This window comes from Chamaea fasciata, unplaced genomic scaffold, assembly GCF_029207755.1.
Source record: "Chamaea fasciata isolate MVZ Bird 193981 ecotype frontalis unplaced genomic scaffold, bChaFas1.0.hap1 SCAF_25, whole genome shotgun sequence".
NCBI lineage: Eukaryota > Metazoa > Chordata > Aves > Passeriformes > Sylviidae > Chamaea > Chamaea fasciata.
The window spans coordinates 4,607,516-4,631,781 of NW_027094110.1; the positions used below are offsets into that span (position 1 = coordinate 4,607,516).

Sequence of the window (24,266 nt, forward strand, 5' to 3'; positions counted from 1 at the left end):
AAAAGAAATTACTGAATGTTGAGCTTCAGCAACTACAGCCCATGTTCAGTGCTGCTTCCAAGACTAACAGACATTGATTTTCCTTCTCAATTTCAGGCCTATGCTTATGGACCAGCTGCCCTTCAAATGCCCTTAGCTCTCTTTCATGCTCCAAAAAGTGGATCCAAAGTCCACAGGGGCCAGTCTGAAGTCTCTGCTGAGGCTGGAGGACACAGTGTGACTGCAAATTAGAACTGGAGCAAGACACAGGAGGAGAAATGGTTGTGAAAACTCATGGAAGTACACAGGGAAGGCAGGATCCAGGACTTCAGCTACTTCAGTACCTGTAATTATTGCTCTGTAACACTCCCAAAACACATCCCCTCCCCACTGGCTGGGTTACAAGCCCCAGTTTCTCTGCACTGTCCTGGCCCAGGGAACAATTCACATGGCAAGGCCACCCAAAAGCCAGAGACCCCAAATTGTACCAACCTTGGCCAAGGTGGTCCAGCAGCACTACCCGACTGTCATGATGGAACCGGAGGGGACACTGGGCTCAGGAACCTGAAATCAGAGGGGCTTTCATCAGCAGCCTGGCCAGCTCTCCCCAAACACCAGATACTGCCATCACACACTGCCACAAGAATGTTAATGACACCAGATTGGTAATTTCTAAACTTGATGTTAGCTCTGATTATGCTATTTATTAATAAAGTGAAGAAAAAAAATGTTGATGGCTCCCCATCCTTTCACATCTCCTCCCACAGAAAAGGTGTTTATTGTGTTGCTTGGATGTGGGTTAAATTAGCCGTAATGTACTGATCCCATGGCTAAATTCACTTTTTATTAAGAAACTCATTTAAAAATCAGAGGATCCTTTAGACAGCCCAAGTGACCTTTATCAGCAGGCATCAACTCAGCATTTTTCTTGTAAAGAAAGTGCTCATTATCCACACACTCCTCTGGGATCTCCAAGCAGAACACAGCAGTTCCAGAGTCCACCCCAAGCTGAAGCTTTCAGGACACTCACTTGGCATTTATTAGGCAGGATCTGACTTTCTAGAAGGAGGAAGAGTTCCTGACAGTGGCTTTGGCAAGCACAGGCACCAAAGACAGAGCACACAGGTGCTATTTCAGCAGTGCTGCAAGGCTCCTTCCCCCAGTTATTTGGCTGCTGAGTTGGCCTTTCATCGTGCACTGACTATCCAAACACACTCCGCAACTCTGTGATGCAATTATTAATGCAGTCCCACTGCCTGGTCAATGTCCCTTGGTGATCACAGCTTTTGGCAAAGGGGGACAAAGGTGATGTTGACTACAGCACTGGAGCCTTACAGCAAATTCATTACACAGGGTCAAATATTATTCACTTTTCTCTACACCCAAATTTTCTACTAATGGGTTTTCAGGTGTTTGAGTAGAATTAATAGCAAGACTTTTAAACAAGATTATACTTTGATTCTCCTGACTGCACTGCTACACAGTGAACTGAACACTTGGCTGCCTGTCATGGGCACATGGAATGAGTTCAAGATGAGGTCGAGTGACAAACACATCCTGGCATGGCCCAAATTCGGGGCTGAAAGCATCAACTAATAAAATGAAATGATGATTTTGACTTCTCATGACCTGTACAGACAGACTGAGCCACCACACAAAAAATGTTTCAATATCCTGAACAGAGAACTCCAAGCAAGTGGTTATGAAACCTCCTGGATTCTGTGAAGGCAGGACTGAGCATGCCAAAACACGGAGGTACTTGAAAGAGACTGAGGTAAGATCAGATTTATGATCAAATCAGCTGAAGTAAGAGAGTTTCTCAAGTCTGATGGTTAAAAATACTTTGGGGATGCAAATATCAATTACTGGTGTGTGGAGTTCAGGTAAGGCACCTCTGGAGCACAGGAAAACCAAGTGTAACTTTGAGTGATTTTATACTGGACACATCCAACAACCCCAGATGGATCTTAGATGATCCATTTCTGTTAGCACAGCCAGTGACGAGGCTTCTGGAATTACTGTCTTATCTGACACCTCAAGAACTGTCTCAAGACCTCTCCAGAAAATAAACAACCCCAAGAAAACCCCATATTCACTTTCTCTGCCTGTAGGTACCTGCACTTTTCAGCATCAAACAGCTCAAATGACTTTGCTACTTGGTTCTCATCACTGTTAAGGAGGAGAGAAATAACCAGTTTGGTTCTTTCATCTACAACTTCTTCCAGCTGCCCCTGCAGCTTGACTGAGCTCATGAACTCCACTCATCTGTAGAGAGTAACTACAAAACAGAAAGCTCCCCCAAAATAAAATGATGTCATGAACTCCCACCAGAAAGATCATTCCTTTCAAGCCCAAATCAAACACAAAACTCATCCCCTTTAATTCTGGCATCAGAAGACAGCATCAAAAGATATCAAAAAAGCATTTCATGTGCTGCAAATCAGTCTGCCTTGAAACAAACACCAATAAATCAGCACATCCCTTTTTCCATGACAGCAGAACTTTCTTTTGACCTGTCCTTGTGTGCTTTAAGATAAGCTGAAATAAGTCTAGACACAGTCTTCTGCACAGGCTTCACCTGGTTTACATCAACTGCTGCATTCAGCCATAAGATCAGAACATGGAGGTTATTATGGGAAATAAAGACAATTGTTGTACAGGCTGCTCTGCAGAAGAGCATTTGTTAGTGATGTAAATTCAGAGTTATGCTATGAACAGTGTATTTATTTTAGCAAAAGGTGACTGCTTCCCTAAACAGAATAATAACAAAAGCACATGGAAATCAGTCTGGAGAATAGTAAGCAAGCAGCTTTGCCTACACACTAACCCACTGTTCCTGACCCAAATAATTCACTGTTTTGATGCTCAGATCACTGAAAACACTTCTGAGAACTGAGCACTGAGGTATTTATAACCCTCAAAGCCAGGTGACTGTGAGCAGTGCAGCCTGACAGCCCCTGCACAGGGTAAACAAGGACACACCAGGACAGGGAAAGCTCAGACTTCCCGTGGCTTCCCAGACACAACTTCCTCCCAATGAGCTGTTTGTGACTGCTGCTAATGCCAGCAGGAAGGATTGGGACTGAGGTGAGGATAAGGCTCTCACAATATCCCATCTAGATCTACTGTCAGGGTGAGGCCCTTCCCCCTTGTCCTGTCCCTCCAGGCCCCTGTAAACAGCTTCTCTCCATCTTTCTGCAGGCTCCCTTCAGCTCCTGGCATAACAGTCACCCCAAACCTTCTCTTTTCCAGCCTGAACAGTCTCAAATCTCAGCCTCTCCTCACGGGAGAGCTGCTCCATCCCTCTGATCATCTTGGTGGTCTCCTTCAACAGAATCTCCCCTGCCCTGCTGTGCACACTGGGGGCTCAGCCCAAGGCTCTGGGGTTCTGGGTTCAATCCAAGTGACCAGGGCATGTCCAAGCAACCCATGCCCCAGCCCTTCTCCCAGGGCTGTTCTCCAGCTCTTCATTCCCATGGATTGATACTGGGGGTTGACCTGACCCTGATGCAGCACCTGGACCTTGGTCTTATTAAACCTCATACCCAAGACTATTTGCATTGTTATCATCCTTTCCCTGAAGAGCCTCAGGTCACTGAGATGGCAGTACAGAGACAGGCAGGATCACAGAAGACACAAAAATGTGCCTGTGAGCTGAGGTGGGCTGAGGTCTCACCCATTTAGGGGCAAACCTCTTAGAAAGTCCTGCTCCTTTCAAAGCACAGGTAGGAGGGGGGAAAAGGAAGGTTAAGTCAAGCCTAAAAACATGTTTAAGAATAACACTGCACCAGCCTACAGCCCCAGAACAGGTGTAGGAGGGCGGTGTGTGACCAACCAGCACCCCAAGGGGAGGCTGGTTCCATTCTGAGGGTGCTGGGCACAGTCCCGGCCCCACACACAGCCCAGGAAAAGGTGAACGTGTCAGGGACACGAGGATTCGTGCTAATTTAGGGATAGCAGTCCCAGCCCCTTGCCAAACACAGCGCAGGAGACACACCAAAGACCCCCTTTGCAAGTGAACACGAGAAAGGTGGCAGCACCCCCATCCCCACAGCTACCCCGGTCAGTGCACACAAGGTGCTGTCCCCAAACACCCTCAGAGCAGCCCCCAGGCCCTTCCACGGCACATTCAGAACAATAGAGCTCCCTGTGACCCCCAGACACCTCCTCAGCCCCACAGCCCACTCCAGCACAGCCTCTGTGACCCCCAGACACCCCCTCAGCCCCACATCCCCCGTGATGGCCAGACACCGCCCCGGCCCCCTCATCCGTGTCCTCTGACACTCTTCCATGTCCCCTGTGATCCCCAGATACCCCCGAGCCCCCTCCAAAGCCCACTCACAACAAGGGAGCCCCCTGTGACCCCCTGCGAGCCCCTCAGCCCCCTCCCGCACAGTTCCTGTGACCCCCAGGCCCCTCCCGGCCCCGCACCCTCCTCTATGCCCGCTGGGCCGGGAAATCCCCCCCCCCCCCAAACCCCCTTTTCCGGACACAGAGCGCACTGCGGGCGCCCCCAGGCCCGTAACCGCCCTCAAAGCACAGGGAAGACGGAGAAGAACCCCAGAAGCTCAGAGGAGAGTGGGAAGGGACCCCCAGAGCCCCGCAGGGTCCCGGGCCTCCGCCACACCGTTCGAGGCCTCACTCACCGCGTCCCCGCCGCGGCCGCTCCCTCAGGCGGGTGGTGGGCGGGGCCCCGCCGATGAGCCCCGCCCACTGCCCACGCCGCCACGTGATTTGACTAGATCCGTGATTGGCTTCAGCTACTGGCCAATGGAGAGGGAGAGAGCACGAGGGGGGCGGGGCGGGAGGGGGCGGGGCCCGCGGGGAGCGGAGCCCTCCCAGTCCAGCCCAGTCTCCTCCCAGTCCAGCCCCGTATGTCCCAGTCCGCGCCAGTGCCCCCCAGTGGCTCCCGGACCTCTTCCAGTGCCGCTTTTGTTCCCAAAAGTACTCTTCTTGCCCCTCCCAGTCCCATCCAGTCCTGTCCTAGCGCCTCCCAGTCTATCCCACTGCCTTAACAGTCCGCTCCCAGTGCCCTTTTTGTCCGTAAAAGTGCCTCACAGTCCTCCCCAGTCCTCTCCAATCTCTCTCAAATCCCATCAAATCCCCTTCAAATCTATACCGGTCACTCCCAGCTCATCCCAGTCTACCCCAGTGCCCTCCAGGTCTATTCTAGTCACACCCAGTCCATCTCAGTCTATCCCATTACCCCGCACCATCGCTCCAGTCCCCTCCCAGTGCCCCTTTTTTCTTGGTAAAAGTGTACTTTTTGTCCCTCCCAGTCCCTTCAAAGCCCACCCAATCCCCTCCCACTCCCTCCCAGTTACCCGTAGAACCCGACAACGAGTGTGTCTACCCATCACAGTGTGTGCGCGGGGACAGGCGGGCACCCTCCAGGTGTGCTCCCACCTCCCGTTGCTCCGGGACCGCTGCGCAGCTTTCCCGCGGGTCCCCCGGTCCCGCCCGCGGCTGCGCTGCCCCGGCCGCGCCCGGCGGAGAAAAAGGATGAACCCCGGTACTGGAGCGGCTCCCGGCGTGTCCCGGGATCGCTCCGTCCTCCGGCCGCGTGGCCGCCCCCGGGAGCCCGGCAGAAGGAGCTTTCCCGGTGCCGTGCCGGGAGCGGGCGGAGCGGGGCCAGCCGCGGGCTCAGGGCCCCGGCAGGGGCGGGGGGAGCACGACCCGGCCCCGGGCGCTGCCCCCGGCGCTCTCCGGCCTCCCGGGGCTCCGGCTCGTTTCGATTTCGTTTTTGGCGAGGATCGCGCCGCAGCGGCCGCGGGGACGGGAGCGGAGCGCTCTGGACACCGCGGCAGCGCCGGGCTCCGGGTCGCTCCGGGCGGGGAGCGGCCGCCCGCGGCCACCGGCCATGCAGGTAGGAACCTCCCGGCCCTTGTCCTCCCTCCTCCCCGCCCGCCCTCGGGACTTCTCCTCCTCACTTAGGGCTGGGAGTTCATGCCCTGAGGGGTGACCCCCAACCCCACCTCCAAACGGCCCCACAAAGCCCGGAGCAGCCGGGGGGGGCCCTCTGTTTCCCCCCGTTTGGTTCGGAGCAAAAAGCTGCTCTCACACATCTGGGGGTTCCTTTTCCTTTTCACCCCCCCTTTTTTTCTCATGTTCCCACTCGAACGTCCCCAAGGACAGTATTTCCTCTTGAAGCAAAGAAAAGCCGTCTCAGAAAAGTCTGAAAGCAGCTAAGCAGGGATAAAAGTAAGAATGTAAAATTAGTATAACATAATAAAAATTCAGAATGTATCTCAGGGCCTAGAAATCTTTAGGAGCAAGGAAAATACCGGATTTGTTCTGGTTTTACTGTAAATCTCGTTTGTAAGAGAGTCACACCAATGGGAAAAAATTAAAATAACTTTTAGACAGTTCTAGACAAGATACACTGCTGATTTCTTTCACTTTTATTTTCCCCATAGCTTATTGCTTAGACTGAATCTGAAACACAGTTTGCATTGCTGCCAAGCCTGCTCAGAGTTTATTCTGGAGTCTCACTGTTCTTCTTATGCAGTGTCATGTAGCTGCCTGCTTTGCTAAATCCAACCCAGTGTCAGCCAGCGACCACCAAATTGTCCTTCTGCTAAGAAACATCTCACCAGCCTGCTGCCTTCCTCCTGCTGAAACTCCCAGGGAAGCATTTTTCCCTGCAGTGATGCACTGTATTGCTCCTGTCTCCTGTTCTCCCGATTTCGGGAGCTTCAGCTTTGCATTTAAATGTGTCCAACTCCCATCTCCTCACCCCTCATTTTTAGTGCTCAACTCCTCTGCCCGCACCCACAGTCGAGGAGGGGTGGCTGCTCTAAATCACCTGCAAAAGTCTGCCTGAGCCTGAAGTTCCTAGAGATGGTAACTGCTTCAGAAAATACCACTTGACAGCAAAATTGTTAATTTTCCAGTGAGTGAAGCTGAGAAATTGCTGGGATTCACATTAATAGGTTTTTAAGGGGAAACATTATCTGCTTGGCTGCCAGTAATATTTCAAGATCTAGATGTAGCTGGAAGCAGGATCTGAGCCCCCTTCTGGCTCGCATGTTCTGTCTGAGGGGGAAAAGTAATTCTTGAGGGGCCAGAACTCCATGGACAGTGAGCAAGAGGAGCTTGCATCTCCCTAAACCATGGGATGGCCATTTCCACTTATGCCCAAACGATCACTGGGGACGGAGTGAGAGATCTCTCTCCATATGGTGTTTCCAAGACAAAATCAAAGCACTATTGCCAGCTTCATTTTCACAGCTCTAAAGAACTGAAGTGCTCTCCTAAAACTTTGAGCATTCATCGAGCATCAGAGGATCCTGCGGGAACAGGGAGCCAGCACAGGCACTGCAGTCTTAGCTCCATCTTTTACTTCCCTGCAGACGTGGGGAGTGGGGATGGATAACCCCCACCCAGAGCCTGAATGAGGGCAGGTTCCTCTGCTAAAGAGCTGGAGAAAGAGAGGGACCTCTGGCTACTAATGCTGATCTTGGGCAACCAGGGACTCATCCTGGGGCTGGGATGAGGAAAAGTGTGAGGAAGAGCTGCAGACAGCACATCACATCATCACATCACATCACACTGCTAGAAGAAACCAGTTAGGAAATACTGGAGCAGGTGGAGGCATCTCCAAAGCAAAGGCAGGACCAGAGCCGGGAATTTCCCCCCACTGATGTGTCTGATCTCTTCCCCAGGGCAAAGTGGCCATCAGCTCTTCCAGCCCCGTGGTGGCAGTGTCATTACCACCCCCATCCCAGGCCAGACCCTCACTCATCAGCACTGGGGAGATCTTCAGGCTTCCAGGGAGGCTGAGTGAGTAGAGGCTGAGCAAGTCAATGCTGCTCAAAAAGGAATTCCCATGGGGTGGGAGAGGGTGGGTACAGCCATGGTGTCCCACCTTGGGGCCATTCCCTGCTGGCAAAAGGGGGACAAGGCTTCGTTAGGGTTCATTTTCTCTCTTTCTGGTGTTTTTGACCCATGAGTGCTTAATATAGAGGGAAAGTTTGGTGATGGAGAAAAAGCCCCACCCTGTCACTCAGCAGTTTTGAGGACAGAGTTGTTTCAGAGACTGCTGCTGGTTTCAGGAATCCAGCCTTCCCTGTGGAGCAAGGATGACGTGATCCACTGGCTACAGTGGGCTGAGAAAGAATACTCCCTGCGGCCCACTGACAAGAGCAAGTTTGAAATGAACGGCAAAGCCTTGTGCATCCTCACCAAGGATGACTTCAGACACCGAGCTCCCAGCTCAGGTCAGACCCAGGGCAAGGGGTTTGTGGGCATTATCCCAGCACAGGTGTGCTCTGCTGAGAGGGCTCAATGGGACCAGGGTTTGTGCTGGAGATGAGGACAACTCTTCCTTTCTCTGGTCCATCTGAACTGCAAATGCTTTGGGGTGGGGAATAACCCCATCCTGTGTAGTTCAGAATCTCAGCAGCCTGAGAGGGACCATTATCCAAAGTCACTTGAGCAGAGTTTCCTTCCCTGCAGGGGATGTGCTTTACGAAATACTCCAGTTCATTAAGACTCAGAGAAGAGCTCTGGTGTGCAGCCCCTTGCTGAACTCACCCTTCAGAGAAGCCAGGAGCACAGAGGAAGGTATTTTGGGAGAAAAATACTCTGGGAGAAGGGCAGTGTCCAGCAGGCAGAACCTGCCTGCAGCCCCAGTGGGTTGCACACACCTGGGGCTTGGAGCTCAGCCTGCTGGAACCATCCCACACCACCTGAGAGAGGCAGCCAGGCCCAGCAAAGTCCAGGTCATCTGGGAAGTTTGCAGTGAAGCAGCAGGTCAGAACCAGTGCTAGGCAGCACCAGGGGGTCTGGGACAAACTGGAAGGGTTATGACTACCCTAAGAAGTCTGCCTGCAGATTGAGATTTGGATCAGGGAGGGTCAACAGCCAGGCAGAGGCACAGCCCTGCTGGAGACTAGTCCTGCAACATAGCTTGGAAAGGGCTGAGGAGTCAGGGCTGAGCTTACACAGAGCTTCTGGGTCAGTGGGTGGGGTGGGCAGAGGGACCAGATGAGGTTGGTGTGGGCCAGCGAGGCTTCTTTATGCCCTTGGGGGGCCCAGGTAGGAGTTAGGGTGAGGTTGGATTGGTGTCAGAGGCTGGATGTGTGTGGAGGAGGATCTGGGGCTCTTCTGCTGGTTCATGTGCAAGGTAATGAACACATTAAGTCCCCACAACAATTTACCAGGGGGTGCCTGTGCTCTGGGGCATTTTCCTATTCCAGTTTTTCTTCTGCATCTGACCCTTACCTTACCTGGCATCTCCTCTAATCCTCCTGGACTTTCTGCTGCTCCAGCCTTAGGAAAATCCCAGGCTTTCCTCAACACCCTCCTCCTCTGCCTGAGCTGGTCCCGGGCTTATAACCACCCCAGGTTGTCCCTCCCCTCCTGTCTCAGGGCTTTGCAAGGTCTGGGAGCTGCCCTAATGAGCCACAGGGTGCTTATTAGGGTTTTTTTTGCAGGTGCAGACTGCAGTGCTGAGGCTGCCCCAGTTGTTTCCTCGTGGCTGAGCTGTGCAGAGCAGCCCCTGTTCCACAGCCACACGCAGCCACTGAACCTCTCCCACCACAGCTCCGAGAGTAGCTGCAGGCCAGGTGCCATCTGCTCTTTTCCTGCTACCCTGTCGGCCCCAGTGGATGGGAAAATTGCAGGTAATTATGAATTTATAGCCTTGTTCCTTAGGGAAATGAGCTGGTGCTTTGTCCTGTCTGCCCATCTGTCTCCCTTCTCCTCATTCCATGCTTTTCCACCTCAGTTTCCCCCACCTGAAAAATCATAATTGCTCTGAGATCTCACAGTCGAAGCGCCATGCGTGAGCTCTGGGTTCTTCTGGTATTTATTGTCGCTGCTAAATGTGCAATCCTGCTGCTGAGCCAGCCTTGCTGGGGCACAGTGGGGGCTCTGTGACCACCCATTCCCCGTGCTCAGACTGCAGGCTGCTGTGGGAGTACGTGTACCAGCTGCTGTCCGACCGCCGCTACGAGCCCTACATCAGGTGGGAGGACAGGGAGGCCAAAGTCTTCCGCGTCGTCAACCCCAACGGGCTCGCCCAGCTCTGGGGCAACCACAAGGTAAAGGCAACTGGGAGAGAATCTGTCATCCCTGAGAGAGAATCTGTCATCCCTGGGCTTCTGCACGTCCCTTTCATCACCTGTTCCCTAGAGCTGATGGCCCCCGGGCTGGGGAGGGGGACACAGGGGGTGCAGGGTTAGTGAGAGATGCCAGCCTGGTGATTAAAGAGAAACTTTCTCATCCCTTGGAAAGTCAGTCTGCGTTAGGGACCCACACTACAGACCCACAATTCCCCAAACCACCTCAGATGTCCCACGTGTGGCCCTGCTGCACACAGACCCAAACCAAAGTGTTGCTCTCTTTTGCTCAACACCCCACAATCCTTTTCTCCTTCCAGAACCGGATGAACATGACCTATGAAAAGATGTCACGAGCGCTCAGACACTACTACAAACTCAACATCATCAAAAAGGAGCCAGGGCAGAAGCTGTTGTTCAGGTGAGGTGAAGCAGAACAGAGAAATGAGCAGCCTGGGACAGCATGGATGGGGCATGGAAAGGTGATGAGCTCCAGATGTTGGCAGCTGCTTCATCCAGCAACATCCTCCCCTGCACATACCACAGAGGGTTTGTGTCCAGGCTCTGTCCTGTGCCAGCTGGGACCTCAGTGCTTCCTGGGATCCTCAGCAAAGCTCAAGGATGACAAATCCCCTCTGAGCTCCAGAGCTCAGCTGATCACAGACTTATGGAAGGGTTTGGGTTGGAAGGGACCTTAAAGCTCATTCCATTCCACCTGCTGCCTGCTCATCCCATTCCACCTTCCACTGTCCCAGGTTGCTCCAAGCCCCATCCAACCTGGCCTTGTTGAGGGCAAATGCTCCAGCACTTACAGCCTGGTTTGGGGCTGGGTTTGGACGTGCCCTTAAAGTCATCACAAAAACGTATTTCAGGTTTTTGAAGACTCCTGGGGAGGTTGTCCATGAGAAATCCAGCAAACTGGAGCAGCTGGAGAATGAGGACCATGATTTGAAGGAAGATCCACTGGAGGTTTCACCATAGTAAATCTTTGGAGGCTTCACTTCAGTGTGTCACAGAGAGACTTGTGCTTTGCTGGGCAGTGCTAGTGTCTCTTGCCTCTCCTGGACAGAAGGCCACAGAGCTGGCCTGGATTTCAAACCCTGCTGTGAGCCAAAGCTGGGACATCTCTGGGGCTTCATTAGCAAAAGACACCCAGAAGCTGTTCCCCAGCTCCAAAAGCGCAGGTGGATGTGTGAGTTGGTCTTCTGCTGGTTCCTCTCCTGCCCTTCAGGAGGGAATGTGATATTTTTGCTCTGAAATTTTGATGCTTGTCTTTAAGGTCTAAACTTGTGGAAAAGATCCCTCTGTTCTTCGTGCTGAGCAGAGCAGAGCACAAGCTCCAGGCCGAGCATCTGCTGCTCTGCTCTGGCAGCGTGTGCTGTCCCCAGCTGTGAGTGTCCTGCTCTGAACCTGAGCCTTTTCCCCAGCGTGAACATGGACTGGCATTGCAAATACGGTGCCTGCTGGAATCTCACTGTCTCCTGGGAGGTTGCTCCTGGTGTTAAGGTTAGGAGTGTGCTGAAATACCTGCCTGGATCAGGCCTGGCTGAAGCTCCAGGCTCCATGGCTGCCTGTAGCTGATATTCACTTTAACTCCTTTCCCTCCAGGTAATGACTTTTGTAATTAATTTTGCGATTAAATAATGTGAAAAGGAACAAAGCCAGTAACAAATATGACCCCACCCATGGTCAGTTATGTGATTATTTGCTTTGAGTTTGAAGCAGGAATACCTGAAGTGAACTGAGTGTCTGTGTGAAAACACAAAATACCCACTACTATTTTCACTTTGCTTTCCGCAGAGGAAATAAAATGCTGTGACTCTAAGGTTGAAAATGTCACTTCTTGCTGTTTGAAGGTCTGGAACTGGGAAATCCAAGCTTTGCTCATTTAAAACCAGCTCCTGTGGGCACCCAGATCTCGTCCCCAACATCTTTTGGCAGCTCCTAAGCCAGAGGTCACCAGTCTGAGCTGCTCAGCAGCTGATGGGTGAGCACAGCACAAACACACGGTTGCACCATGAGGTTTCCACCAAAACTGGTTACTGCCAACCTGAAACTACAATCCCTTTAGCTGTAACTGGTCTTGGTCCTGCAAAACTACTTCACAGCTGCAGCCTGGAGATGCTAGTGGGCAGTAGCCAGTGGTGGGATGGGTGGTGGCCATCCATGGCAAAGCTCCAGCGGTACATCTCTGGAAAACTGGCTGAGGAGATTCACTTCCCGAAAAAAAATCACCAGCTCACTGGCAGAACAGAGGTGCTTGAAAATTTGAGTGGTGGAGGAGAAGGAAAGGAGGAGTTCTAGTGGGACAAATGAGCGTGAGGTCACAGCCTGGGGGAGATCCTGGCGAGGAAGGGAGGCCACAATCCCTGCTAGGAGAGGGGGCTAAAGGTTACCCAGCACCCACCAGCCTGGGAATGCTCCACAGCAGGAAGGTGCAGTGAAGCACCCAAACCTCATCCTTCCCTCCACAAAGGATGCTTTTTGTCCCAGGGAGGAGTCAAACTAAATCTTTCTCAGGGTGAAATCCTTCAGCTTTGGTGGGACAGCAGATCTCCTTCCTTGGGAACTGTAACGTCTGGCCCTGTGCCACTCCTGGGATACGCACCCCTGGGTGCATTTTTCCTGATCTCCTCTTTGCACTCCACTTTCTTGCAACAGAAACAGCCCTGATGGCTCCCGAGGATCCCACTGCTTCTCCCACCTGTGTGTTTGTTTCGTTGGAGCAGGTGACAGTTGGTGGCCCTGGTTCTTGTGCTGTGCTCCGCAGGGAGTGTGCGACGTGACCTCTCTTGACCTCTTTTTACTGTGATGACTAAAGATCACTCTGGGCTTGGCTGGGGATTTCCTTTCCTGGCTGGGAAGCTGCCAAAAGCCCTCAATCCCCCTTGTGCCTTCCTGAGCAGCTCCAGAGGGGTCTTGGGGGGTGACAGCCCAAGGGCACTTTTGCAAGGATGGGTTGGAACGATGAGCTTTGTCCTAGGAAGCTTTCGTGTACCTCCTGGAGAAATACCTGTCCTTCCCTGTGACAGGGGCAGGAGGGCTGTAAACCTGCAGCTTTCCTGGAACAGGAGCCCATCCCTGTCAGTAAACAATGGAATAGCCATGGCTGGTGCCAGGGAGTTTGGTGCGGGGCTGTGGGAAGGGGCAGCACAAGGCTGCCGGTGACTTTCGGCATGGCTGGAGTTCAGGGGCTGTGGAACACAGACAGGTGCCTCCTGTGGGCTTCCCCAGAGCTTTCCAGGTGCTTCATTCCCTGCAGAACATCAGCCACCCTTCAGCAGCCCCACATCTGCTGCTGTTTGGGGCAGAGTGTTGCACACAGCTCCTCTGCTGGGGGAAGCAGCTCAAACCACACCCGGGGCTGGAGGAAAAGAGGATTTGCTTTGGGGGCTGGTGCCCACCACCTTCTTGGATCAGAGGAAAGCAGAGCTGGGCTGAGAGGTTTCCACTGAGGCCATGTGTTGGCCGGGGCAGGGAGCAGTGGCTGCCCTCAACACCCCGGCCATGGTTCAGGTTCTCCCCTCACCATCCCCACCATGGTTCAGATGTTAACCCCCACACCCTTGCCATGGTTCAGATTCTTCCCTCCATACCACCATTGTGGATCAGACCTGCAGCTGCTGTGGTTTTGTGCCCAGGTGGTTGGTTGATGGCTCAAAGGGACCTTTGTGGTCAACATAAAACACAGTGGCCTCCTACACCAGGTCCGGCCTCCAAGGCGGGTGATTCCCAACCCCTCTAGACACGCATTTGAGATTGCCCCAGCTTCCTGCAGAGTTTCCGATGCCCAGTCTCATCCTGTGCCTTCCCAAGGAATCCAGGTGCTTTGACCCCTGCCTGTTGTTGCCCTCTGCACCGTGCAGCTCCATGTGGGGAATGCCTCTCCCTTGGTTTTTTTCTGTCTTCTGAGGCAATTTCCGGCACGGAAGCCGGCTATCCCCTGCTGTGTTCCCATGGGTTTAGTTCTGCTTTTCCCCCCAGCATCACTGGCCTGAAGATGCTAACCCTGAACTGCATGTCCTGCCAGCTTCCTCATTCTCTCCCAGCACTGATAAGAGAAGTGGATGAAAAGTTTGTGACCAGATCTCTTGCCCCCACTCTGGTAACGGGATTTTGGTTCATCTCAGTCTCCTGCTTCTTTTTCTTGTGCCTCTCTCCCCTTAGGTTCGAACATGTCCCAAATCCCAGGAGGGATCTGAGCTTGGATAAAGGTCTTGATCCTGAATCACACTTCAGGTGAAGATTTTTCCTGGAGTTTGTCTCTCCCACCTTCTGGCTATGTCTGGAAGAGGCCACACATTGATGCTGATCCCCAGCTGAATCATGAGCAGGGATGGTGTTTGGATTCAGCCTTGGGTAATGTCCAGCCAGACTGACCCCCATGGCCGGAGTGGATGTGGCTTTTTGTTTTATGGAACAAAACAAATTGTGAAACTTCTCCTCACCCCCTGGAATCCATTTGCTTGTGGAAGGATGTGGACAAGAGCTGGAAAGCAGCCTGGAAGCTCCTCACCCATTTATTAGTAGATGAGGGGGGGGGGGCTGAAAAATTGAGCCAGGTAATTCCTAATCAATACCAGACTCTGACTCAGCCGTGTGGGCTCGGGAAAAACGGGAGGATGTGGTCTAGATCTCTCCCGGTCACAGGAGAATAAGGCATAGAGGATTTATAGAAAGAGGAATAAAACATGTTCTGACTGCAAGCTGAACTCTGTATCAGGAAAACAAAAATTTTTTATCCAGGAGACACCTTGGCTGAGCATCATTCCAGCTGAAAACAGCGCTGCTCCGCTGGAAACCTTCCCGAGGGGTTTTCCAAAAAGGGGTTTTCCAAAGCCTGGGTGCCTGCAGCTGCCGCCCGCTCCGGCCCCATCCCTGCGAGCTGCAGTGCGGAATTTTGCCATCAGATGGCAAAGCAGCGATGGGGAACAGCGGGAAGCACCTGCCGGAGGATAACACAACCACGGCGGGGGGCACCGGGGTGGCCGCGGGGCCACACGGAGCTTTGGTGTCAGATTGGCTCGGCCCGGGGGCAGTTTGGAGGTGGTGGGTTGGGCAGATCTGCCTGCTGGGAGATTTTCCATCCCTGCGTGAGGAGCCACGGGAGTGGGAAGGATTTGGGGCGAGAGCTGATTCATGTTTTAGGGTGTTAGCAAAGGCCGTCTGAAGGACCCTGGGGTGAGTTTCAGGGATGTCTCAGCCCAGCTGTGCCCAGGGTCGTGCAAGAACCTGACAGTGCCGTGTCCCACAGTGCCTGTGGTCCCACAGGAGCTGCCTGGGAGCTCCAGGGATGTGAGCAGGGCTCACAGCAGAGCTCCAGGGATGTGAGCAGGGCACTCTGCTTCCTGCACTGAAACCCTGCTCATCCGAGAGAGAAAGTTGTGACTTCCCCTCATAGAAACAACCGAGAAGAGCCCATTTCGGGCATCACACCCAGTAAAAAACAATAAACCAGACCAGACCGAAAGGCAAACAGCTGCCTGAGATAGCGGGTCTCAAAGGGCAGTTGCTTACAGCAGGTGACAGGTGATTTTATGTTGTTTTGCTGCTACTTGTCATAAGGAAGTTGTTTTCTCCTCCAGTGAAACTCACGCCCATTGATCTCCACCACGAGGGCGGTGATAGCGGGGATCCCAGGCGGAAGCTTTGGCTGCTCTCCTACCTGAATGGCTGCTAAAAATAGGACTTAACTCAGCCACCAGCTTGGGTATAAAAAGGCGCCTCCCAGGAGAGCCTGAGATCCCTCAGCGCCCGTGGCCCAGGAGCTGGTCTTGAGCTATGTCCAAAGGAGCAGAAATACTGATGGAAAGGTAAAAAAACAAACCAGCAAACAACCAAAGTTGTGGTCAGTGTATTGGAATCAATCAAAGTAGGACGGGGGTCGTGGCTTTGCCGTGATTAAATTTAGTGGAATGATTTTTTTATTGAGTGTTTGGTGGGCTTTGGTGTTGGCTTGGGTGCAGAGAACTTGCTGTTCTGATCCCAAAAGGAGGCCGAGGTGGGGTGGGTGGGTGTGCTGTGTGTTGTGATGATGACCTTTGGGTCTCAGCAGAGGCTGATTCCCAGCTCCAGGGTGCTTTGTACAGCCAGGTGTGCCAGATTTCAGTCCTGGTTCCCCGTGTGCTGTTCGGGGGGGGAGAAGGCTGGTTTGGGTCTCGTTCTTTGAAGGGTGAAATTGATTTTGGAGGTAAAACCAGCACGAGGCACCATCATGGCTCTCTGGTTTTCCAACAGCAGTGTCTTTGGTTGAATTTTGCTTGTAAATGTAGAGGAAAAGGGTGGTGGGAAAGGCAGGGATTGGTGCCCCGAGCTCCATGCCCAGCCCTGCGCTGGTGGCAGCTCTCAGAAGGGCTGTGTCACCACAAGGTGTCCAAGGCCATTTGCAAAAGCCCACAACCCCTTGGCCTCTCCAGGGGCTGGAATGATTTTTAGCAGCCAATCCTTTAAGGGGAAATACTCTAAATTCTGGGTTCTGTGGCTCACTGGGTTCTCCTGGGGTGTATTTTTCGTCACCATGTGGGAACACCTTGCCATGGGATAGTGGGATGGTGTCTGGGTGATCTCCTTGCTGGATAAAACCCCCCTGGGTGATGACCAGGCTCCTCCTCTAGGATATGCTCAGCCCATCTCCCCCCTCTCCCCAGTTTCGGTTCCTTTATCAACGAGTCTGTGGTTGTAAAACCCCGTGTGGGCCGTCTGCATCAGGAGCACTCAGATAACGACCATAAAACTGACTGCTCATTAACCAGGAGCATAAACAACCCCAGGCACCCACAGCACCCCTGGGCACCAGCATGGGAGAGGTTTCCATCCAGCCCAACCCCACTGTGCGGTGGCCTGGGGAAGGCAAAAACCAGACTGAAAATGTTGCTTTTCTCCACAGCAACACGCAGGCTCCGGCTGAGGAGATGCCTCAGTGGGATGTGGGGAGGGAGCCACTGGGCAAGATCCTCTCTCTGGACAGGCGAGAGGCCAAGAAAGTGCTGGAGATTTATGTCAAGCGCTCCCTGAGCTGCCACGAAAACTCACTGGTGGGCAAAAAAAACCTTCAGGAGAAGGACAGAGTGCGAGGGAGGAAAACGGATGGGCTACAACGGTCAGAGAGTGACTTCTCCACGTACTCAGGTGCCAGACCCAGCCCTAGGAAGGACCAGGAGGAGAGACTCAAAGCACCAGACCTGGAGGAGGCTTTGGGTGATGACAGCAAAGCTCCCCAGGAGGTGCCTAAAGACGGGCTGAAGGCCAAGAGGAAAAGCACAAAAAACTCTTCCCAGGGCAAAACGCAACACTCGGGTTCAAAACCGACCTGGCTGAAAGGTTTCTTAAATCTCTTCAAGAAGAGCCCTGAGGACCAGAAGGAAAACACAGGGCAAAAAGCAAAGGAGAAAGATGTCAAAGCTCCTCAGGACTCCAAACCAGAGGGAGCCAAAAAACACAGAGCAGACTCCAGCACGTCCCCAGCGTTGGGCAGAGCCCTGAAGAAGAAACCCAGCCTCAAGAAGGTTTTCTCGCTGAAGAAGCACGGGGAGGAGGAGCGGGGAGAGCCGGGCTCCGGGGTGAGGAGCAAACGCCCCGGCTGCCTCCCCCTGCGGCACGTCCTGGCCCCGGCACAGCCAGGTGGGACCCCACCCAACCCTGACCCACCCTGCTGGGCTGCTCTGGGGAAAGCCATCGTGTTCAGTGCTGGTTTCTAACCCCCTCCCGGGGTTTTCTGCGGGCTGGGATAGGTTTTGGAGACTCCAATCCCAAGCTGCTGCCGCAGGAAGGGTCGCTCTGCCCGTGCTTTGAGCACAGTTCACCCCAAGTCAGCTGTCGGCAGTGATCACCCGAGGATGAGCTTTCCTCCTCTGGCAACCAAGGGTCACGGTGGTTTAATTAAAACCTGCATCTGAGACCTGAGATTAGATCCTAAGCCACTCTAGGGCCAACGTTAAGCTGCTTGAGCTTTGCCTGGGGCCAGGTGCAGGCAGGTGGCGCGGCAGAGCCCGCGGGACACCCGTGCCCAGCCCGGCCCTTCCCGTGCCAAAACTCTGCCAGGGCATCTCTGAGCAGCTCCGGCGGATTCGGGGCAGGTCGCAGCTGCTCGGTCGCTTCCTTTGCCTCTGGAATGCGCTGACCCGGCTTTGCCCCGTGCCAGTCAGTGCTGCCGAAACCAATCCTCACTTCTGGCTCTGTGTTTGTGTCCCGGCAGAGACGGAGCAGCCCGATGGATGCTACACACCAGTGTCCCAGGAGGTCGGGCAGGACGGTGAGAGCCGGGGCGGCAGAGCAGGAGGACGTGGGGAGCCCCCGCAGCCCCCCAGCACCGAAGGGGTCGGTGAGTGTTGGCCTTGGGAACAAAGGAGACTTGTCCCCTGCATGGGATCCAACCCTGCTTCAGTCCTGAGCCCGGGGCTCTCCGGACCCCCAGAACTGGAGGAAGACTTTGCGGGAGATTTTCAGCGTCAGGGTTTGACTGGGGGAGAGGGAGATTCACAGAATCCCAGACTGGTTTTGGGGTTGGAAAGGACTTTAAAGAACACCTAATTCCAGCCCCCCCTGCCATGGGCAGGGACACCTTCCACGAGATCACACAAAAGACAAAATTCAGAGGTTAAGAGAGTATTTTTGCTGGCTGAGGGTAACAATAACTTGGCAATATGCTGAAATGGGTTTTGGGAGGATGGAGATGGATAAACATTGTTCAAGGAATTTTCCCTGGGGACTAAACAGGGCATCTGGATGTGTGAGACTTGGGCAAAGGGCTGGAGGTAACCCGATGTCTCTCTCTCCAGATGAAGCCATCAGGAGAATCGTTGCCCTGCTCCGGAGTGCAGGAGATGAGCTGGACAGGCAGGTGAGACAGCTGTGGACAGCTGGATGGGGCGGAGGGAATCTGGGCCAGGCTCTGCCCTGCTGTAAAACAAATAGAGCCACACCATCAGTTTCCCCGGGGCAGGAAAAAAATCAAGGAAACTTTTAATTCCTTGCCTGGGTGTGGCCGTGCCTGGCTGTCTGTCCCCGCCAGCTGCAGTCCTGGTGCGGAGTGAAGGCATCAGCACCAGGCTGGCACACGGAGCCATTCCCTGAGTCACTTGTGGGGTCCCTGGAACCCCTTGGGGCAATCCCCAGGGTCCTCCCCTGGAAAGAAACACCACAGAGTTTCCCTGCCTGGACTGAAAGAAAGGACCTTTCTCTGCACAGTGTGGTCGGCCCCGGGCTCTCCTCTCCCCGTGCCCCTGGGTCTCGTGGTTTCTCTTTTCCCCTATTATTTCCCTATTGGTGGCGGCCGGCTCCATTTTCCCTGTAGGTCACCGACCTTTTCCTGCTCCTTGTACCGCCCCTGTGCCCTCAGACCATTGGTCCCTGACCCCTATTTAGGCCTGTGCACAGCACATGGCCTGGTCTGTGTCCCTGATCTCCCTCAATCCATGAAATAAACCTCACTGGAGCTGATTTCATACAAAGGCCCTTCTTGCCTCTCCTTGCTGAGCTTAGCCATGGCGTGTGGGATGTGTGAGCTTGAGTGCTTTGCCTGAATCCCCCCAAGCAGCTTTTCTGCAGGAGATGCTTATTGGGACATAGGTAGCAGCTCCACACCTAAAAAACCCATTGCTACACTCACGTGTGTCCCACGCAGGTGCGGGAGGACGCTCGGCTGCAGGTGTTCTTCAGGGACATGTCCTACAGCTCCTTCAAGAACCTGGCTGATGCCTACGTGCAGAGGGAGCTGACAGCCAGCAGGCCCAACGTGAACCCCCAGGAGATCCAGTTTGCCTACACGGTCCATCTGACGGCCACGGTGGCGGGGATCTGCAGCCAGGCAGTGAACAGGATCATGGGCTTCGGCAGCCGCTACCTGGACGATTCCCTGGCGCCCTACGGCAAAATTCTCCAGGTGAGGAGGAGGAGGAGCCCCGGGGCTGAGCTCCCAGCAGCAAGTCAGGGCAAGTGCCCCGGGAAGCTGTGGCTGCCCATCTGGGGAAATGTTCCAGGAGAGGATGGAGCAACCTGGGGTGGTGGAAGGTGTCCCTGCCCATGAAAGGGGGGGTGGAACTGGATGAGCTTTAAAGGTCCCCTCCGATCTGAAATATTCCATGATTCTAAGAATGTTTCCTTCTGTCTCAGCAGAAGAGAGAAAAGCTCAGGACAGACCACTGTGACAGCCCGGACTGACAGTGGCTGCTGCGAGGGACCTGTGGTGCTGGGGAACTCAAGGATGGACATTTAACCGTGGGAGGACAATCCCTGGTGGTGACCTGGACATGGGGTGAACTTCAGAGCTGTGAATTTAAAATCTTTTAAGGAAAACCCCCATGACACTGCCGGCAGTGTGAAATGCTTGAACCCCACCTGGCTGGGGGCGAAGAGTCTGTAAATCAAGCAGAGCCCAAATTTCACCATGGATTTGTATTTTAGCTCCTGCCAGGTGCTTGTGTTGAACCTCAGGGGTTGTTGCTGTTTGTGCACGTGTATTTATTTACCTACTTTTCTAAATATATTTGTGAATATACAACATAATTTTTGTAGTAATAATAATTCTGTAGTTTGCTACCAGCCAAGAATCCAGTTTGGGAAGAAAAAAATCTAAAATTCAAATAAATTGGTGCCTAAATGCCAGCCAGGCTTGTCTGCTGGGAGTTGTGTTATAGATGGAATAACGTTTGCTTTGCTCCAGCTACTGTGGGCTGCTCCTTCCCAGCCAAATTCCAAGTGGCACAAAGGACTGTGAGAGCAGATACACAGTGCTGTGCTGCCATTTTGACAATTCACAGGCCTTCCCTTTGTGGCAGAAGGAGATTTACCACCCAGAGCAGCCTGATCTGACACCAAGAACTGGGTAAAGCTCATTCCCAAGTGGTGCAGGAGCTGTAACATCCTCAAGCACTGAGGGGATTTACGGCTGCTGAGGTCTCACCTATGAGCTCTAAGATGTGAAATGCCAAAGCGATTTAAACCCTAATCACTGGGAATGTTTCCAGCTGATCTTTGCCCAGACCCCTAAGTAGGGCCATGGATTAAGGCAGCTCAGGGTGGGGTGGGGTTGCCAGGGCTTGGTGGGGTGGCAGCAGCAGGAGCATCTCCTCTGCAAGGTTGGACCTGGCCTGGGGTGAAGGAGGTGAAGTTTTGGGGTTTGCATTGCGCAGGAGGGATGTTCTAGAGCGTTGAAGCTGATGGTGGTGGCAAACAAACGTGTGGGTCTGGGTCACTGTCATGTTTGGGGTGACAATCCCCCATGGGCCGCTGGTGACAGCCCAGCTCTGTCCAGCACCTCCTGTCCTAGAGGATCTGATCTTCTTGGTCCTTGTAAAACCCAAAGTAAATGAAAATGGGGAAGCAGAGCCCTTGCAGGACAGAGGCAGCTCTTCCCCAGCCAGACCCACGTTCCTAAAGCGTTCAGGGCTGTGTTTGACCGAGTCTGACAGGACTGAGTCACTGCCTGCTGAGGGAGGGGGGACACCTTGCAGGGCTCTGTTTAATTCAGCCCGGGGTAATTAGGAGTGTGGAAAATGTTAAATCCCACTCCTGGGTCCTGCCAACAACAAGTTCAGCATCAGCACTGCAATTCCTTTTGGCTGGGAACCAACCCAGGAGATTTTACTGTGGGAGAGGCTGAAACCGCCCTCGTCTGTTTGCAACAGTCCGGACATTCCCGTTCCCTGCCCAGAGCCCGAGGGGCTGTGCTGGGAGCAGGGCTGGGGGAGCTGCTGCTGGGGATGTGCTTACAGGGTCACAGGATGCCCCAATTTGTTTTGCGTCTTTTGAGCTCGTGTGGTGCCAGGGATGGGTTGGCATTTGCATGGAGCAGGAAAGGGCTGTATCCTCACTGACTTCCCGGTGGAAAGTCAAATATCCTCTGTCCCAGAGGATATCATCTTCCATCAGCACGTGGGATGGACCTGCCAGGTGAAACATCAGAGAGGAAAACTCCCATTCCCTTCTCCTGTGCTATCCCCAATACCACAGCTGAACCAAACACTCTCCTCTGCTCACTGGACCTTTTCCTGTCCATTGGGGCAGCCTGGGGGAGCAAGGAGCCACAACTGCCCAGGCCCTTGCACAAGAGGCTCCCAAAAAACTCAACCCAGTGTGCAGGGATGCTGCTCCAGCTGGGCATGGTGGGACGAGGTTGGGAGCAGCCACAGCTGCCCCAGTGCAGCACCCCAGGGCTGGTGGCTTCTGGAGCCCAGGTCCCTTCCCGTGAGCAATTCCAGCACCTTGGATTAATCTCCAGGTTATAAAACTGGGACCTGATTGCCTGTGACCACTGAAGATATTAAGAAGGTTTTAAAGAAGGGCAAGTTATTAGTCCCAGGGGGTTGAGCTGTTTCCAGCTCTAGGCATTACCTTCATCCTTCCCTAAACACCCTGTCGTGGCTTCCCACAACAATTGCCTTGCACGAAAATCCCTGGATCACAGACACCAACCATCTGGGCTCTGATCACAGCCCTGCACAGCCCCCAGCCCAGGCAGGGCTCACGTGAGCCAGGGGCTTTCTCCCCAAACCATCCCGGGCTGCTGCAGGGATCCTGTGTCTCCACAGCCGTCATTCCCCTCTAATCCTGCTTTGGAGCGCCGGGGGGGCAGGGCAGCTTAGAAAACCAGCCCGGGACTTAATGAGCCAATTAATGCAAAATTTGCTGTCGCTAAGAGGATGATGACAAGGTTTCATCTCACGGGAGCATGGAACCGAGCCAGGCAGGATGATGCCTCCTGGATGCTGTCCCGGGCCGTGGTGTTGGCAGCTGGGGAGGGCGCAGGGGAGATTTGGCACCTTGGCCCTCCTGGAGAAGCCCCTGTGACTGAGTGCAGGACAGAGCCGTGTGTGGACAGAGGAGTGTGAGCCCACAGCCTCCCTGGGATCACTGATACCGTTCCCAAACCTTGGCAGTCAGGGCTGGGAGGTGCAAGGGCTGAGTGAAGCAGGAGCATCCTCGTTATGCAGACAGAGCCTGTTGGAGTCCCTGGGGGCCTGAGGCAAACAATAAGAACAGTTAATGCACAGGGAACATGGGAACAACTCATTCCAGCATACAAACCTTCTGCACTTCCAGTGCCCCGGCGTGTCTGGGCCAGTCATTGCAACAGGTGATAGTTTTATCTGTCATGAACTTGCCAGTGCTGGAAGAAAATCTTCTAAATGAAGGGGTTTGCTTTCCCAAGGGCTGGAGGAGCCAGTGGCGTGAATCACACAGATCAAAGCTTTGATATCTCCAGGAGGCTGGTGGTGTGTGGGAGACTCACCCAGTGAGGGGATAATGAGAAACATCAGAGACTGGAAAGACAAGAAATCAGGGGCTCCTGTAAGGCTGTGGATCTAAAAACCCTAATACAGGCAGTTGCTCACCTCCACGACAATCCCATTCATTATTAGATATATTTTGGAGCTGGCAACCTCCTCCTGTGTGTCCTGACATCCAGGGAGCACCAGAGACCAGCCCTGGCCGTGCTGTGACTCTTACCTGGGAGGTTCCAGGCAACGTCCACCTGCTGATGGGCAGCTCCTGGTGACACTTCAACCCAGGGACATTATCCATGTCAGCGTGGGGGATTCTGCTCCAATTCCCGTCTTGGGGACACCGGCATGGCTGGAGAAGGCAGGGAAAAACGTATGAAAATTTGGGGTGAAACAGCACTGCGAAGGTGGTATCAGGATTCTGGGACCATGCTGTGGTTCCCTGTCCTGTCCTGGCCAGGCTGGTGTATGGACACAGGGAAGGAGAGCTTTGTTCCTTACCCACATGCCCACGTTATGTTGCATACACAGCCCTAACTCTAACCCACGGGATGTTTCCTTTCAGTGTGCAGCTCGATGGATTTGGACAACAGAAACGACACAATATTTACCAGTAATTAATAAATACATCTGTTAAAATGGCAATTTTTGTTCTGTGTGTTGGCAGCAGCACTGGATCATTAAGGCTGAGAAGACAAGAAATCCACTGCGTTTCTCCCTGGTTTTATAACTATGCCCCAGGCAATGCAGACAGCCCAAAGGCAGCTTGATTCTGGTTCAATAACCACAGGTTTGGGTAAGATGCTGCTGCTGTAAGGCCTTATTGAGAGGAGAGAGAAAAACAAATCCAGGACTTTGGTTTTTGCTCCATGCAAACAATATCCAAGAGTCAGGGGAGGGCAAAACCCTTCCAACAGGGAGCAAGTGTGAGGAATATTTCCAAACCTAACCCAACATAACGCCCTGCATCCACCCCTTGTGTAACACCCTCTGGCTTTAAGTG

General features: G+C 53.5%; 2 protein-coding genes across 2 annotated transcripts in view; one reads left to right on the forward strand and one right to left on the reverse strand.

The window, feature by feature from the left end:
* KCTD20 (potassium channel tetramerization domain containing 20) overlaps positions 1-4,683 on the reverse strand; it is a 29,940-nt gene extending 25,257 nt beyond the window's left edge. Inside the window, exons 1-2 of the mRNA XM_066204130.1 lie at positions 4,626-4,683; positions 472-543 (exon numbers count right to left, since the gene is read on the reverse strand). The gene's annotated coding sequence lies outside the window, so the exon portion shown is untranslated. The remainder of the gene's footprint in view (positions 1-471; positions 544-4,625) is intronic.
* A 1,079-nt stretch (positions 4,684-5,762) lies between these two features.
* ETV7 (ETS variant transcription factor 7) lies at positions 5,763-12,422 on the forward strand. Its single transcript, XM_066204133.1, has 8 exons — positions 5,763-5,845; positions 7,644-7,761; positions 8,034-8,198; positions 8,437-8,544; positions 9,417-9,605; positions 9,883-10,025; positions 10,364-10,464; positions 10,916-12,422. The coding sequence occupies exons 1-8, from the start codon at positions 5,840-5,842 to the stop codon at positions 11,022-11,024; spliced, it is 939 nt and encodes a 312-aa protein (XP_066060230.1). The 5' UTR covers positions 5,763-5,839; the 3' UTR covers positions 11,025-12,422.
* Positions 12,423-24,266: the final 11,844 nt, after the last annotated feature.

What these genes read in the sequence shown, in the direction of transcription:
- ETV7 (XM_066204133.1), top strand. An exon ending in AGCCAGGAGCACAGAGGAAG is followed by an intron (nt 8,545 to 9,416) that starts GTATTTTGGGAG and finishes TTTTTTTTGCAG; the next exon opens with GTGCAGACTGCAGTGCTGAG. An exon ending in AGCTCTGGGGCAACCACAAG is followed by an intron (nt 10,026 to 10,363) that starts GTAAAGGCAACT and finishes TTCTCCTTCCAG; the next exon opens with AACCGGATGAACATGACCTA.